At 36.5% G+C, this 17,639-nt stretch overlaps 1 protein-coding gene across 2 annotated transcripts in view; it reads left to right on the top strand.

Moving 5' to 3' along the window:
* The window catches only part of KCNH7 (potassium voltage-gated channel subfamily H member 7), a 527,402-nt gene that overhangs the window by 371,668 nt on the left and 138,095 nt on the right, over positions 1-17,639 (top strand). For both annotated transcript variants that reach the window (XM_086370020.1, XM_086370012.1), the window contains exon 4: positions 13,359-13,787. In XM_086370020.1, the coding sequence (XP_086226146.1) occupies positions 13,359-13,787 (429 nt within the window). The remainder of the gene's footprint in view (positions 1-13,358; positions 13,788-17,639) is intronic.

The raw sequence follows: 17,639 nt of genomic DNA, 5'->3' as shown, positions 1-17,639 counted from the left end.
CTCTTTAGGCATAGTTTATAGGTATTTTTATTTGCCTCCCTTATTGATCTTTGTAGTTTTTAGGAGGATCTATGAGCAAATGAAAATTTAAGTTACTGTCATTGTCTGTGGGAAACTGGAAGACTTATCCCAAAACTTTAATATTGAAAAAATAAATTGTTATACTATATGTAAATCAGAAGGATAAATATATGTCAAATAAAAAAACCGGTCCCAAAGCCTATGTTGCAAAATGAACTAATTCTAAATCAAATGTACACCAGCTAAAACATTTTCATAGTGTCAGTTGCTTTCTTAGCTGCATCGAAATGACATTATAGTATCCTGTTAAGGCAATACTGGGACATAATATATTAGTGTAATACAATTCCAATATTCTGAATATTTTACCCTGAACAATATCACACTTGGGAAAAACTATCAAAATGACCGATTTGTCAGTCTCCCAGGTGACATGTTTATAACAAAACTGAAGTACTATAAAAAATTAGTATAATACCAAGATTTGTTCCTTTAAGTTGATTACTATTTTTGCTTTCTTTATATTTTCTGCTAACAAACTTCATCACTACTGAATGGTTCTCAAGAATATACTTTAGGCAATCTCAGGTTGTATTTTGATTATGAATGTCAATAAGATAATCTGTTTTGGGGGAAGCCTAGTTTTGTTTCTTTTTTGTCTTCAGAAAGTCTTCATTTCTCCCCCAGAATAGTTGTTTTTCATGGTCCATCAAATTGGATGAGAGTGAAAAAAGGGAGTAGTGTATTAGTTGTATGGCAAAAAAAAAAAAAAGATTAAAAAAAAAAAGGATTCATTTCACACTGAAATACAAACGGATAATTGAAGCTTTGATTTCTTGAATGGAAGATAATCTCTACAGTAGCCTCCCAGAATGTCATACATAATATATGCAACTTTATACTATGATTAAAATAGCATCTCTTGTGCAAGTCACGGCAAATTCAGTAGAGATTGTTCCTTATTATGTGAACATGAGTGGTTTCCCTACACTGCAGCTGTCACTCAAACAGGGAATCATTAGAGAGAGTACAAATACGCAGATAAAATTGTTTCCAGAGCATTACAAAGGCCTATTATTTATAACCATTATATTGGTTTTGATTATACCTTCTGTCATTATATGCTCTAAATTTCTTTTTACTTGGTGTCAATTTTTGAAGAGTTGATTATTAAATCAAGCAGAAAAGTTAAAGACAGACAAATTATATTTGGTAGCTTCTGCTATCCAAGTTCTGCTTTGCAACATTTCTGATCTTTGGAAAATTCCCCTGTTTTTCCTTAAAGTATAATTTTGCTACCTTTGTAAAATAATATATTGACTATATCAAACATTGTTGCTCAGTTGCTGCTGCTGCTGCTGCTAAGTCGCTTCAGTCATGTCTGACTCTGTGTGACCCCATAGATGGCAGCCCATCAGGCTTCCCTGTCCCTTAGATTCTCCAGGCAAGAACACTGGAGTGGATTGCCATTTCCTTCTCCAATGCATGAAAGTGAAAAGTGAAAGGGGAGTTGCTCAGTCGTGTCCGACTCTTCATGACCCCATGGACTGCAGCCTACCAGGCTCCTCCGTCCATGGGATTTTCCAGGCAAGAGTACTGGAGTGGGGTGCCATTGCCTTCTCCCTGTTGCTCAGTTGGTGGCCACAAAACAAATAAACCAATGAAAAATAAAATAAAACCAAATTTTGATAAACCCCATTCTGCAGAAAAACTTCAACTTTAAAAAAGCTTAATTTCTTATCTAAATAAGGAATATAAAAGTTTGTGTGTTAAGTGGGTGTCTGGGGGTGTATGCATGCCCTTAGTATTGGTATTTAAATGAAGATAATAGGAAAAGGCTACTGTTTGAGAAGATGTAGGTGTCTATAAATTTAACTGCCTCTCCTGAAATGTAGACAAAATTTTTTTAAAAATGTGAAGTGACAAGAAATACAGATGAAAAGGAAATGAAGTATTAAATTGAGAATATTAAGTAATAGAAAAGAAGCTATTAGTAAATACACAATAGAAAAGATACATCATGAAAAGACACTGTGATAAATTGGGTGGAGTAAATTGTGGGAACTTAGAGACTTGTATTGAATAAAAAGGTGAATCAGTTCTCAGCACAAATATCTAGTTTCTAAGTCAAGAATACAACACAACAAAAGTAAGCAGCTTTCTCTGGGAAGAATTAATTTTTCACAAACTTAATCTCTGTTGAAGATATAGAACCAGCCATAAATAGATGACTTATTTTTCCTGAAGAAAGTACAGGAGAGAGTATTATTCTAGTAGGTCTAACTATCAAATTAATAAATACTGCACAATTGTGTTGATTAATTACTCCATAATGAATATAAATACCAATTATAATACATAATTAAACCTTTTCTCACTGATGGTTTAAACTCTGTAATCTGAATAGTGGAAATGATACTGAATGGAGGATAAAAATCTACTCTTCCTCCCAAATAAAAGGGGATCACATCTAAAGGAAATAACAGCAATGCAGCAATGGGATAATGTGGTCTCTTCTTTTTCTGCTCTTATATCTGTTGCTATCAAATATTTGTACAACATGGAAGATACCAAACTATGTGTTCATGCTTACACTATTTATTTCAAAGTTAATTGTCATCAAGTTTAAGAGGTTTCTGTTTTTATTATTTTAAATAAAATATTTTAAAATGTTATTTTACATGTATATTTAAATCTAGTGTTTCTTCTACTTGACAACAAAAATCTAGGGTCACCAGTCTGGTTCACACAGACACACATACACATTCTCATTTGTTAAAAATCTCTTTAAGGTGTTTGGGAAACCTAAATTAAACAAAAACAATATACAACCCAACAAAAAATAAATACATTCCATCTTCTTTTTATGTCTTAAAACCAAAAAGTCAGTTTGAGCCACTATAAATGCTGACCTTAAGTTCATATCCCCAAATAAATTTTAACTAATAACATTCACTCCTCTTATCAATTTAAAATAGCTTTTTGTTTGTCTATTTAATCTACTGCTTCCATCACAGTCAAAAATCCATGAAGTTTTCTCGTTTTACTAAACTTTAAACATATCTCAACAAGAAAACAGGCCCATGTTTAAGTCTTTTTAGTCAGAGAAAAATAATGAATTTTATCATTTAGTGACTACACTACATGTAAAAATTGCACATAAAATACTAAGTTTTTTAGATAATTTTCATCTCTTTCCATTAATAAGTATTTCAAAACTTCATCAAGGTTTTCATGACTCTCTTGTCAAATCCACCTCCTTTGTCAGACAGATCACCTCACCTCAGATCCACATCTCAGAGGGCTTGGGGAGGGCTGAAGGAAGTCCTTTCATCAGCCCAGCGTCAACAAATGTATCTCATTCCTGGTGACAAAGAGCAAGAGAGGTGAGGGCTGTGGAAAACTAAAGAAGCTCACTTTATTTTAAGTATCCAGGAGCACTTAAGCTCCACTTCATAGGAGGAATGTTGTATTTTCTTCCATATCCCCCATTTTGCAAAGAGTGAGTACCTATTGGCTCAGTTATAAAGAATTCACCAGCCAATGCAAGAGACATGGATTGATCCCTGAGTCGGGAAGATCCCCTGGAGAAGGAAATGGCAATACATTCCACTATTCTTGCCTGGGAAATCCCATTGACAGAGGAGCCTGGAGGGCTACAGTCCATGGGGTCGCAAAAGAGTCAGACACGACTTAGCAACTGACAACAATAACAACGCATATTTGTAGAATATATAAATATTAAATATAAGTTATTATTTGCATTGAGTAATTAAGTCATTTTTCCTACTGAATGAGCATTAGTCAGTGATATCCTGATACTGAGACCAGCAACATCGTCTTATAACATGTTTGAAATGTAATTTGCTGGGCCTTACACTAGAACACCTGATTCATTAACACAGAGATACAGCAATCTGTATTTTGAAAAACTCTTCAGGTCATTCTGACACACTGAAGTTTGAGAACAACTGTTCTAGGTTATTAATGGTTAGATAAAAATACATTTTACAGGAAGCTACACATAAAAATAAAGTTAAAATTTTACAGTATCTTATTTTCACAGTTATTTTCAAAAGTGAACTTTTTCATTTAATTTCATTAAGGTATTATAAAAGGGACTCCATTATCTTTGAAATGATTAAAAATATCCTCTACAAATCAAAAGAGAATTTTTACTTTTATGCTTACTAAAATAAAAATTTGAATTACTCTGAAAGCTTTGCCTGAAGCAAAGTCTATACACACAAAATACAGTTGGTAATTTAGGCAATTATCTAGCTAATTTAAGCCAGTAAAATGTATTCGTATGCTTTGGACTCAATATTCTTAATAATTGACACATAAAACATATATCTTCCTGAATAGCTATGTTACTCCCTCATATTTGTATTTCAGGGTTCAGACCCCAAGCTAAGGAACAAAGACATTTTCTGTATAGCTGGTTTATAAAGGGCACTCACAATGTTTTTACTATTCTCCATTGGAGCTGAAAGTCATTCTTTAATTCAAAGATGAAGAGCTGTGGTAGTAACAGTTTCCCACTCAGCAAGCATTACTATAGAAACAATCCATTATTCAGATGAATTTAATTAAAGGTTTTACAACATAACTAATGTTTACTATTATCATGTGTGTGGAAGTTTCCTCTCTTTAAAGATTAAATTTGACATAGAAAAAGGAACCATGACATTGTTGCTAAAAGAAATCTGGGAAAAGTTCAGTCATAAGCTGCAATCAACTTTATATCATGCCACCACACCCCCCAGGATTTGGGCAAAATACATGTTTCTAGGATCAAGAAAATTACTAATCATTAAAAATTATGCATTATCCTTTTGTTAGCAATGAATGTTAATGACAGCCTAAATGAGCATGTCCACATCAGAGTCCCTGTGTGCGTACCGTTTGGAAGAATTTGTTACTTAGCAACACCCAAATTAGGGACAGTCCCTATTTACACAGCATAAGGGTAACAGGTGTCTGTACCATTTGTGTTCGGAACACTCCATCAAAGAGTTCCTGTCGATTGTAACAACTATTAATACATGGTCATCTTGGGTCAATCTAGGTACAAATGTTATTACTTTTGCATAACATGAATGGACTCTTTAACTTGGCATTTTGAAAAGAAAGAATTCTATAAAAGAAAAACAAAATAGCAGTATTGTAAATCATACATTGATTTATTAAGCAGTTAATACTGGAAACCCAGTTAGGTATTTATAATTCTAATGTGTTTGATTTCATTTCCAATGCCTCCTTGTGGAGGGATTTTTGACTTTGGGTGGCTAAGAGCAGTCCACCAGCCTGTCCCGTTTTCTGCCTTATCTCCCTTATTCTAAACCTGTGTTTTCTGCTTCTTTGCCCTCAAGATGAGCTAGCTAGGTTGGAAGCAGTGCTTCTCAGACATCATCAGCATTTGTGAACTTGATCCAGAAGTTCTCTGCTGCTGCTATGGCTCCTGTGGTTATTCTCACTCCTACTATATCAATAACTTCCCCTGATGATCTTTACACATTCCTTCAAGATTCCCATCTTGTCCTATACTTAATGCCTTATTGTGAAATGTTTCTTTTTCTCCAGTATGTCTCACCCCAGGAAATGTCCCAGAAGTCTAAGTCTTTCAAGGCATTACAGATCACATCTGCTCCTTTAAAGGGTCCCAAATTTAGCTGTAGGTTTACCAGGTTGATGGACACCCTGGTGACCTTTTGTTTTCACAAACACCAGGACTGCACTGGCTTTACTGCCCCATTTGTCACCCACTAATCAGGTTAGTCAGGTCAGTACTGTGTTCACTCAGAATGTTTTTTTCTTTTTTTTCCCGCAGTCAAACTGCTAGCTACTGCCTTCTTTGACAATACTATGGGTTGTTCCAGCAGCCCATGGGCATCATCATAGACTCCTAACACATTAGTAAGGTAGACATCTCCTCTCAGGGTGCCTCTGTGGAAATTTCTTCCTGAAAAGGAAAAGTCAAATATGTCAATTATTTTCCCTGTTTCTCCCATAAAATTTGATATGTTTCTCTCTCTGACTCAGAGATTAAAATTATATTTCTCTGCACATCCAGAGCTAGTTGGTTGGAGAAAAGTCCCACAGTGATTTTAAGGCTTCCGATTTAAATGCCAGATGTGTGAATACCCTGGTCATAGAAAGGTACATTGATATTAATTCATGAATTCTTTTGTGTGATACTGACAGTGAAAGTGAAGTCGCTCAGTTGTGTCCGACTCTTTGCGACCCCATGGACTGTAGCCTATCAGGGTCCTCTGTCCATGGGCTTCTCCAGGCAAGAATACTGGAGTGGGTTGCCATTTCCTTCTCCAGGGGATCTTTCCAAACCAGGGATCAAACCCGGGTCTCCTGCATTGCAGGTGGATGCTTTACCATCTGAGCCACCAGGGAAGCTTACTCAGATCATTTTTTTCAGACCCTAGACTGACTGTCCTTCCCCATCTGTACCATAGGCACTGTGCCTGACACCTTCCTCAAGGCAGGGACAGATGCAGAAAATATTGGCCCCTGCAGGTACACAGCTCCATCCCTCACTGGGAGTTGTAGTCAAAGACAGGCACCTGCCTTACCCAAGGTCATGGCCCTTCCCATGGGATACCTGTAACCGGTGACTAGCTGCAACAGGGAGATACCTGACTTCATTTTGGCATAACTCTGAAGGGCAAGTCCAGCTCCACAGCTCCCAAGAGGACAGGCTGAAGTTTTAGCTGCATTTTTGTATCAGTTTAAATAACTTCCTCTGACCAATCCTGTCTTCTTTTTTTTTTTTTTTTTCTTATAGGCGTATCCCCTGAGGACGCATCCCCAAAACTCTTTTGCACGGTCTGTTTTCAGAGATCCAATCAAGATACTTCCCAGCACTCCAAATGCTTTGTGAGGGGAAATATCTCTGGTTGTGACCTTCACAACACCCTGCCCCCCAGCTCCATATGCACACACACATGTCCTCTAGTTACCCCACTGTAGTCTCCAGTTTGTGTGACTTCTTGAACGTACAATTTTCCCCACTTTTCAGTTTATAATCCAGCTAAGCAGAACCAAGCAAGGGTAATATCTTTTAATTTATATTTAACTTGAATTTAGTAGTAAAATGATTAAGTAGTCAAAAGTTCTAAGAGTTTGTGGAAATGATGAGAAATGAAACCAAGGGAATGGGGAATTTGTAATTGTGAGGAAATTCAGTGATTTAGCAATATATTGATAACTTTTTAGGAATATTTGGGTTTTCTGCAAGAAATGTACTGTTTCTAATATTCCTAGGTATAGTCTTAAATTAGTGTCTTGTTTCATGTCAAAATTAGCACAATAGTTTTCTTCCAAATTTTAGATTAGAATCAGCTCTGGTTGAGTGAGGGAGGTGAGGAGAGAGAGACAGAGAAATAATTCAGATTGGTGAAAATTTCTCAATTTGGAAAATTTGATAAAACCATTTCCTAAAGTCCCATTACTGAAGGAGATAGGGATAGAAATGTAGTTGCGATCATTGTAATTCTGTGAGAACTGTGATTAGCTAAAAGTATATGTAAAGAAACTCAAAACTGGAAGGAATATTAAGAGTCAGCTAGTCCTAGAGGATTCTAAGGGAGGTTAGTGGAGGGATTTCAGATGGAGGAGATTTTGTTATTCAACCTTTGAGATTATAAAAAATGTGTGCATGCATTTATCTACATTCATTTAGAGGAGAGATTTATGATTCTCAATAGATGGTTGTGTGAATATTTATGGAACAAAAAAACATGAAATCTGGGGTAAAACTGAAATTAAATCAAGGAAGCTGCTGTTTTATTTTGATTTTACCACCCTGATTCCCTATTTGACCCTGGGCCAAGTATTTAACATTTTTTCATATATGGTTTGAAGTCATAATTATAGGTTTCAAAACAGAAGGACACTGGGAATATCTGTATCTTCTTGGATGAGATGTAAACAGCTCTTATTTAAGTGTTAGTGCAAGGTGTATGAAGATGAAGCTTACAAATTTATATTCAGCAGTTTCATAGAAGGTACATGTCCTGAGAAAGACATTGTCATGATAGTTAATTATAAGTTCATGTATAGTAGAAATCTCTCTCACGTGAAAAATGATGCCTTTAAACAAAATTATGTTCATGTCAGTAGTTTATCAATACATATAATTGTTTTAGGGAATGTGTTAAAAGATGTATAACTCCCCTGCCCCGATTCTATTGTTATTATTTCAGACTTATTGAACGTTTTAGTAGATAGTAAGCTAAATAGTATCTCTTTTAGTTATTCAAATTAGAAAGCAAATATATTAAAATATGGAAGCAACTTACAAGGCTGTTTTTTAGTGTTAAGAATCATAAGATTATACTTATCTATGTTTTATATTTGATGCCTGAGAGTGCTAGCACTGACCAAAATTCTCAATGTTTATTCTTTCCGGATGAACTGAGGTTAGACAACTAAATCTGTAATGCAATATAACATGGTCATATTAACCTAGTGATGCAGAAAAGACCATCTGTACCACCTTGGATATGACTAAACTGTAGGAGCAATCTAAATGCCTTGTGCAGTCATTAATTTAAGAAAGGCAGGGAATTGTTTTTAAATGTGGAGGGTAATGTAATGGATTAAAAATGAATAAAAGTAGGCACTGACCTCAGTGCATTGTAATAAGCTTGCAGAATTGATTTGTAAACTGCTTTATAAGTCAATTCCAAGTGCATTAAAAACTAATCAAATGACTTTGATGCAGTTCACTGATTTTTAACTTGGCAATTTACTTGAGCATATAAAAGTTGTTAGTAGAATTATATAAGAATGCTTGCAAAATAGATACTGTGATGTACTGTTATTTAATCATATGCACACAGTGATTACTGTCACCTACTAATTAATCCAGAGCTTAATGTTGAATGTACCTGGAATTTGTGCACTGTGTCCTTTGATCAGAAAGATAAATTCTATTTCAATTATATTTGCCACTGTTAACTACTAGCACACAAAACCTAACAGTAAGAATTTAGCCTGCCTAATTCTAAAATTTTCTGTAATTGGTATTTTACATAAAATACATTAGATGTGAGGAATTTGAAAACACTTCTGCGTATGCTCTAGAATCAGAAAGATAGCAATTAATAACCTCTGGGGAAAAGGTGACAATTAAGAGCATGTGTTGTATTATGCATATAGGGCATAATATAAACTTCACCATTTTCATCAGCTGTTGGATTCTACTCAGTTATTTTGGTGAATATGAGTAAATACAGTTCCAGGAGGCTGTGTGTATATGCTAAGTTGCTTGAGTTGTGCCCGACTCTTTTCAATGCTATGGACCATAGCCCACCAGGCTCTTCTGTCCATGGGATTCCCCAGCCAAGAATACTGGGGTTGGTTGCCATGGCCTCCTCCAGGGGATCTTCCCAACTCAGAGACTGAACCTGCTTCTCATGTCTCCTGCATTGGCAGGCAGGTTCTTCACCACTAGCACACCTGGGTGCTACTAGGAGGCAAATATGGTCTAAATAAGTTGGTCAGAGCAATTGAATATCTTAGTTTTTCCACAGTCAAAACTGAAGCACATTATCAGTTTAGGATCTGCTAGTGAAAATTCATTTACCATGCTCAAGCATTCTGTTAGAACTGGGATTTTGTGAGCAAAGTAGACAGAGGCCCTGCCTACAGTCCACTAGGGAAGAGAAATATTAATCAGAAAATCAGTAAGTGTACAACTACTAGCTGTTGTGAAAATTGCAAAGGTGATACTAATAGTTCTGAAGGAAGGAAGAGTTTCCCATAGGAAACGACTTTGGAGCTAAAATCTGAAGGCTGTTATTATAGATTATGTATAACTGAATCACTCAGCTGGACACCTGAAACGGCTGCTGTTGCTGCTAAGTCGCGTCAGTTGTGTCCGACTCTGTGCGACCCCATAGATGGCAGCCCACCAGGCTCCCCTGTCCCTGGGACTCTCCAGGCAAGAACACTGGAGTGGGTTGCCATTTCCTTCTCCAATGCACGAAAGTGAAAAGTGAAAGTGAAGTCGCTCAGTTGTGTCCAACTCTTAGCGACCCCATGGACTGTAGCCTACCAGGCTCCTCAGTCCATGGGATTTTCCAGGCAAGAGCACTGGAGTGGGGTGCCATTCCCTTTTCCACACCTGAGACTAATACAACATTATTAATCAAAGACTTCCCTGGTGGCTCAGATGGTAAAGCATCTGTCTACAATGCAGAAGACCTGGGTTCGAGCGCTGGATTGGGAAGATCCCCTGGAGAAGGAAATGGCACCCCACTCTAGTACTCTTGCCTGGAAAATCTCATGGGCAGAGGAGCCTGGTAGGCTACAGTCTATGGGGTCGCAGAGTCAGACACGACTGAGTGACTTCACTTTCATTAATCAAAGAACATGCCTGCCAATAAAGGAGAGGTAAGAGACAAGTATTTGATCCCTGGGTTGGGAAGATCCCCCAGAGGAGGGCATGGCAACCACTCCAGTATTCTTGCCTGGAGAATCCTGTGGACAGAGGAGCCTGGCAGGCTACAGTCCACAGGGTTACACAGAGTCCAGACACAACTGAAGTGACTTAGCACACATACATGCACACTCCAGTATAAAATATTTTTTAAGAAGAAAGAAGTGCAACAGATTTCTATAAAAAGAAAATCCTAAAGGATGTACTGAGTAGGAAGAGTGAAAATTATCAAGCACAAGGAAGCCCTGAATCTAAAAGAAGCATAGACCTCTGGAAATTAAAGTTCATATGGCTGGGTCCTAGAAAGGAAAGAGGAAAAATTAAGCTTCAGATAGTAGAGTTAGTGTTATCCTCATGCCCAAAGCAAGCACTTACTGGGAGCAGTAAAAGGTTAAGCAACAGTCTATGTGGTCAAAAGTTGTGTTTTTTTTTTTAATATATAATTTTTAAAGGATAGACAATATGATGCAAATATGGAAAATGATATGTATCTTACTGCAAGAAATCCAGTGAACCGTGATTATCTCCACAGAGTGAGAGCAATGGAGATAAAGAGAAGTAAAGACATTAAAAAGATATTCAAGAGGTAAAATGAACACAGCAGATTAATTGGATATGAAGGGTGGAGTAAGACAGAACAGTAACTACTAGAGTAGCACTCATCTCAGGCCTATACAACTAGATGGACTGTGATGCCATTCACTGAAAAAATAAGAGTTGGACTTGGAGGATAGATCATGAGATCAGATTTGTTACAGGATTTTGAGGTGTCTAGAAGACTTCTAAGTGAAGATGCTGATGAGGCTATTAAAAACACAGCTTTGGAGGTAAGACAATAAGTCTAGGCTTGAGTTATAGATTTATGAGTATTTGAACTAAAGATGGAATTGAAAATATATGGATAGATAAGACCATCCACTGGAAAAGTATACTTAAATATAATGCAGAAAAGTCCATAAGTTTTGAGTGTTCTTTCGTGTTTTAAAATGATTCTCAATACATTGAAGAAAAGTTCATGGTAAATATATTAAAGATAATGGTGCCTATGACACTTAAAGAACTTAAGGAGGGATTTCCGTGGTATCGAGTGTTTAAGACTCTGAGCTTCCACTGCAGCGGGCATGAGTTTGATTCCTAGCTGGGGAACTAAGAATCCACATGCCACGTGGCATGGCCAAAATATAGAAAGAAAGAAAAAAAAAAGAATATAAGGAGGTAGAAAATACCATAGCCCAGATAATCCAATTGACTGACTCGAAACCCAGCATGTGATTGTAAAGCCATGGAATGGTGTGGACTTAGGCCACTGGACTGACAACATAAAACAGAATCTGCATTTTCTTGTAGACAGTACTTAGAAAATCTTTGAATTACACAGTATTGTTTGGATGCTTTCTCTTATCCTTCTAGTTTTTCTAGGAGTATAAGCTTTACCTTTTTACTATTTTAACTTATAAAAGAATGCATGCTCGATGAAACAAACATCAGCAATATATAAAGAAGAATGCAATACATTTCCAAACCCAATGACCCAATCAACATGAAAACTGTGGATTGTGTTTTCCCACATCTTTTTCTACTGCCATATGACTTCTATGGGCAAATACAAGGTTTTATTATTCTTAATGAAATAATACCACTGGAAACACATTAAACTGAAACTTCCCTTTTCATGTAAAACCATATTTGAGTGACCGTCTAACCAAAGCATATACATATTCTTGTTTTTCAAGAACATTATAAGATTCCAAAGTATAAAAATGCCATAATTTATTCCACTATTCTCCTTCTAATGGATAATATGATTGTATCCTGTTTTGGTGCATTATCCTATAATGGGGATTTCTGAGTCAAAATAAGTGTATATGAAAACTGTATTTTTTTCACTTTCATAGACATTGTAAGATGATTTTCCAAAGAATTTGTACCAGTTTGCTGTTCCACTAGCAAAGCATCAGAATGCTTGTCAGCATTCTTTGGCAGCACTAGATGCTACGTTTCTTGTTTTCATTTACTACAAGTTGAAGCATGGAAAATACTATCTTGTTTTAATGTGCATATTTTACTACCAGTAAGTTTATGTGTTTATTAGCTAATATTTTAATTTTTAATATTTTAATGTTTATATTTAGTTGCCCTTCTAAGCATCAACCATTCTGAGATACATATAACATTCCATGCCATATTCTTAGATATTGGAACAAAAACTAATCAAGGCAAAGAAATTCTTATGTTTACAACCCACTCTGAAGCCAAATGTTTTTCAGGAATTCCAAGCAGAATGAGGACTGTTTCATACACAGTTGACCCCACTTTTTCACATCAACACTAGACTAACAATATCATCCAATACAGATCTTTTAGAATATGTCAGGCCAACTCCTTACTCCAACCTCATTCCCTCTCCTCCACTTCCAATACTATAGCATCCTCCCCTCCGTAGACCTCCCACACATATGCACTTTCCTGTGTCTGGCCCTTTTACACATAGTATCCCATCCCTTCGTTTTCTTTCTAAACTGTACTCCAATTCTCGGTTTCCCTTTAAGAAAATGCATGTATAGTGAATATATCTTGTAATTTATTAAAACAAAAAAAATTATCCAAATAATGCTTTTGTATCAATGGAGTATATCTAACCATCAGGAACATGGTAAAATCATTTCACTATTTTCTTACAGCTTATATGATAATTCATATCAGTCCCAGAGACGTTTTCTACCATAAACCACATTCCAACTGTAAATGACTTAAGTATTTGTTAATAACTTTTTACATGGTAGTTAAATATGTGTCAGCAATGTTTATTTGTTTGTTTGAAGGGATGTGTATCCTTTGTCGTGTAATAATGCTCTTTTCCTATCTCCATTTGTAGGGAAACTTTTTGGGTTCAAATTCCCTGGTCTGAGAGTTCTCACTTACAGAAAGCAGTCTTTACCACAAGAAGATCCTGATGTGGTAGTGATTGAGTCATCTAAACACAGTGATGACTCCGTAGCCATGAAGCACTTAAAGTCTCCAACAAAAGAAAGCTGCAGCCCCTCGGAAGCAGATGACACAAAAGCCTTGATACAGCCCAGCAAATGTTCCCCCTTGGTGAATATCTCTGGACCTCTTGACCATTCCTCTCCCAAAAGGCAATGGGACCGACTCTACCCTGACATGCTGCAGTCAAGTTCCCAGCTGACTCATTCCAGATCAAAGGAAAGCATTTGTAGTATACGGAGGGCTTCCTCGGTTCATGATATAGAAGGATTCAGTGTCCATCCCAAGAACATATTTAGAGATCGACACGCCAGTGAAGGTATGTTAGTAATTTTTTAATATGGAAACTTATATTAAGGGGTAAGGAAAGATAATTTCTGTATTGTGTTTAATTTCAACATTAATTCTTATACTTGTGAAAAAGAAATGTGAGTAGAATCTATTAAAAATATCAGTTCTACAGAATTGTTACTGATTCCCTCCTTGAATCCTAGTGACTTTTTTTTTTTTCTGGCGTCTTTATCTGAGGTAGAATGATAACTATTATCTGCTTACTTTATGGAGTGTTAAATAACTAATGCTTAACATAAGATCTGTTTAGGTGATAACACTATTATCTCAAACATAATGCATTGTGCTGCATTTAGTAAATAGTCAAGAACTGGTCAAAAAGAGTGGTGCGCGATCATAGGACTATTTAAAGGTGTATGAAATATGATATACTGAGTGATAAGAAAGCTATACACTAATTGGGGGCAGGGAGGAGATAGGAAGGGGGAAGGGGCTCAACCAAAAGCAACATGAAATGCAAAGTCAAAACTCATTATTTCTCTCTGCCCTCTTCAGGACAACAAAAACAACTCATCATTAACATGATAACGATAATATTTGTTGAGTATTTACATGTGTGAGGCGCACACATTAACATTAACTCATTTAATTCTTATAATAACCTTATGAATTAAAATCTGTTATTAAGTCCAGGATTTAATAGATGAGGAAACTAAGACCTAGAGGCATTCCTGGTGGCTCAAGAATCTGCCAGCCAATGTGGGAGACAAAACAGACCAGGGTTCAATCCCTGCATCAGGATGTCAGGAAGCTTCCCTGGAGGAGGGCACGGCAATTCACTCTAGTATTCTTACTTGGAGAATCTCATGGACAGAGGAGCCTGGTGGGCTACAGTCCAAGGGGTTGCAAAGAGTTGAACACAACTGAAGTGACTTAGCACACAAAGCTTAGATATGTTACATAAATATCTGGTCCTAGGTTATGAAGTGCCAGAAAGTGTTAGTCGCTCAGTCATGCCTGATTCTTTGCAGCCCCATGGACTGTAGCTTCTCAGGCTCTTCTGTCCATGTAATTCTTCAAGCAAGCATACTGGAGTGGGTAGCCATTCCCTTTTCTAGGAGATCTTCCCGACCCAAGGATTGAACCCAGTTCTCCTGCATTGCAGGCGCATTCTTCACCATCTTAGCCACCAAGGAAGCCCTTTCAAACCCAGGACTGGTCGCCAGAATCCACAAGCCATTCATTCAATGTTGTTCTTCTTTGATGCATGCTTCACGAAACCTTACTGCAAGGAAATGTTGAATCACTGAAACTTCTCCAGGGAGGTCCAAGGTTCAGGGTACCTGTCATTGTCTGTGCATGTGTTGGAAAAAATTTCCAGACATAAGGCAAAATGAGAGGAGAATAAAGTTTATTAGAGTGGAAGACACTATTAGAACAGTGGCTGGCTCAAGGGAAAGCCAAACCCTTTCACAGCTGGGCAGTCAATTTTTGTAGTCTCAAGACAGAGAAAGTTTCTACTGGAATGGTGGCATTAGGTGATCGGCCAGGATGATACAAGGCGGATAATAGGATGGGTACTTTACCTAATTTGGAGTCATGGAACTGGCTGGTTTTGATCCAGAGATTCATGGCAACAGATGCTTGGTCAGTTCCAGAGATTTTTAACCTCTGACTTTGGTACAGGGCTCCAGACCTGTGACCTTGGTATAGGGCTCCACAGTACCCATTGCACGGATGCATTAGTCTCACTTTCTACAGATTTGGGTTCTGGAGAGGCCCACTGTCCTCTCTGTGGTATTTATTCCTGTGAGCACCCGTCATCATCCATGCTGCCGCTGGTTTTCTCTTTTAAACATAAAAGACCATGGGGCTCCTTAGTGTAGGGTACTGGACACTTACCCAGCTGTCCATCGTTTTTTCAAGCTTCATTTCTAGCCCCTGCAGGATCTCCTCCCCTTCTCAATTCTAAACCTGAACAAAAATAATCACCTTTTCCCAAAAATATCTCATGCATTTTCTTCCTTCATTGCTTTGTTATGCTGGGAATACTCATGCGCACTTCGTCCCTCCTCACACTACTACTCATAGCCATAAGGATCCGTTTCTCCTTTCCAAACCAGAATTAAATGGTTTCATACCTAAGTGTGTAAAACAGTGTTTACATATATGATAGCATTTCTTATTATTATTTCTTATTGTTCTACATTTATTCCACATTTTATATCTTTCAATGCTATTAGACATACACACAAATAATAATATTGTTGAGAGCTTCTCTAGTGCTGGAATTCTAGCATGCTTGGCTCCATGGCTTTGGTTTCAAGCACAGTCACCTATTTCGTGGCAAGAACTCAGTAAGCATTGAGGTGACTTTAAGAGCATCATGCTCATGAATTTTGTTACAGAACCATACACACCAGGCAATAATGAGTTATCTGTTCATTAGTACTCTGCAATTTAAACAAAAATCATAGGATTGAATCATGTGAGGGATCTCTATTTAAAGAGTGCAGTGAAGTAGAGAAGACAGAAGAGATGAAAGAAAATGAATTAACAAGAAAAAATTCAAAGAGCGATAAATCAGTATCACAGAAATAAAAAGAACAGTTTTCTATAAGATGGATTTGATATGGTACAAGAGCAATTAGCGCATCTCTTTTATTCTCTGGTCCAAAGAAAGTCAAAAGGAAAAAGGAAAATAAAGTCAAGAACAATTTTCAAACCAGATCGTCTAAAACTTTGTATCATCTAGTCACATCATGCTCATTATCTCCTGACTAAAAGAAACTTCTGAAATTTAGTCTTTAAGCAATGGATCCTATAGCTGAACAACAGTAAATCCAATATAATAATTCAAATGTCCAGCATATATTTTAGTTAGTCAGTCCACTGAGTGTAGTCTTCTTTAGCAAACATACTGACTTTTCGGAGACTGGCCTTATTGCCTAGAACCTGAGTTACAGTGCAATAACATTCAGAAACAATATTAAATGATGCATATTCTGTGCATGGTACAGACTTAACCTGTGTTTTGACAGCGGTACTAAGTTAGATCAGATTTCATGATTTAACTTTATTGTTTTCAATTTTATGTAGTCTCCATTTAGCACACAGTTACTGATGCAATTATGGGAAAAGGATGTGTTAGTATTTTGGGTTTCTCAGTTCAGGTTCTATGTATGGACAGGATGGACAATTGAGATCATCCTCAATTTTTCTTCTCCCACCCAAGCTATGTTATTTTCAAAAACGGCATCATTTTTTTACAGTTGCTAAAGTCAGCTTCTGACTACCAATTGATAATTCAGAAGGTATTTTGTACTACACCATTAGAGCAATTTTAGATACAAAATCTCTAATTAGTATAGAAGAAACTACAGTTCCTAAAGCTTTATAATTTAATATGCTTTAGAAACTGAGGCACTGATGGGAGATGGAAACTTTTAAAACTGATTTTAATTTTATGACTCTATATAATTATTTAATGGTTTCAATTGTTGTCTCTTCACTTAAGAAGAAAAGTCCCTCCTATATAGGTTATTTTATAGAACTTGAAATAATTTGCAAATATATCAGTGCATATTATTTAACATTATCTTTTCACCTAATCTAAATTACCAAATACCTTAGAACCAACTCAAACCATTTGTGGTGAAGGACCAAAATTTTTTGGTTTTGTTTTTCTATCTACCACATACCAACCAATATATTTGTAAATACAGTAATAATGCATCATATGGAAAAATGAAAATTTAAAAAATAGGCATAAAAATATAAGCTCCAATTCTTGTATTATTAAATTGAACAGATGTAAAATTATTTTCTGTCAAACTGCTACAAGACTCTAAATGCTTACTCTAATCTCTGCACTTACACT

This window comes from Bos grunniens, chromosome 2 (genome assembly GCF_055505025.1).
Source record: "Bos grunniens cultivar Pamir isolate PY7600 chromosome 2, Bosgru_T2T1.0, whole genome shotgun sequence".
NCBI lineage: Eukaryota > Metazoa > Chordata > Mammalia > Artiodactyla > Bovidae > Bos > Bos grunniens.
Note: the sequence above shows the minus strand (reverse complement) of the source record. Positions and strands in the feature narration are given on the sequence as shown.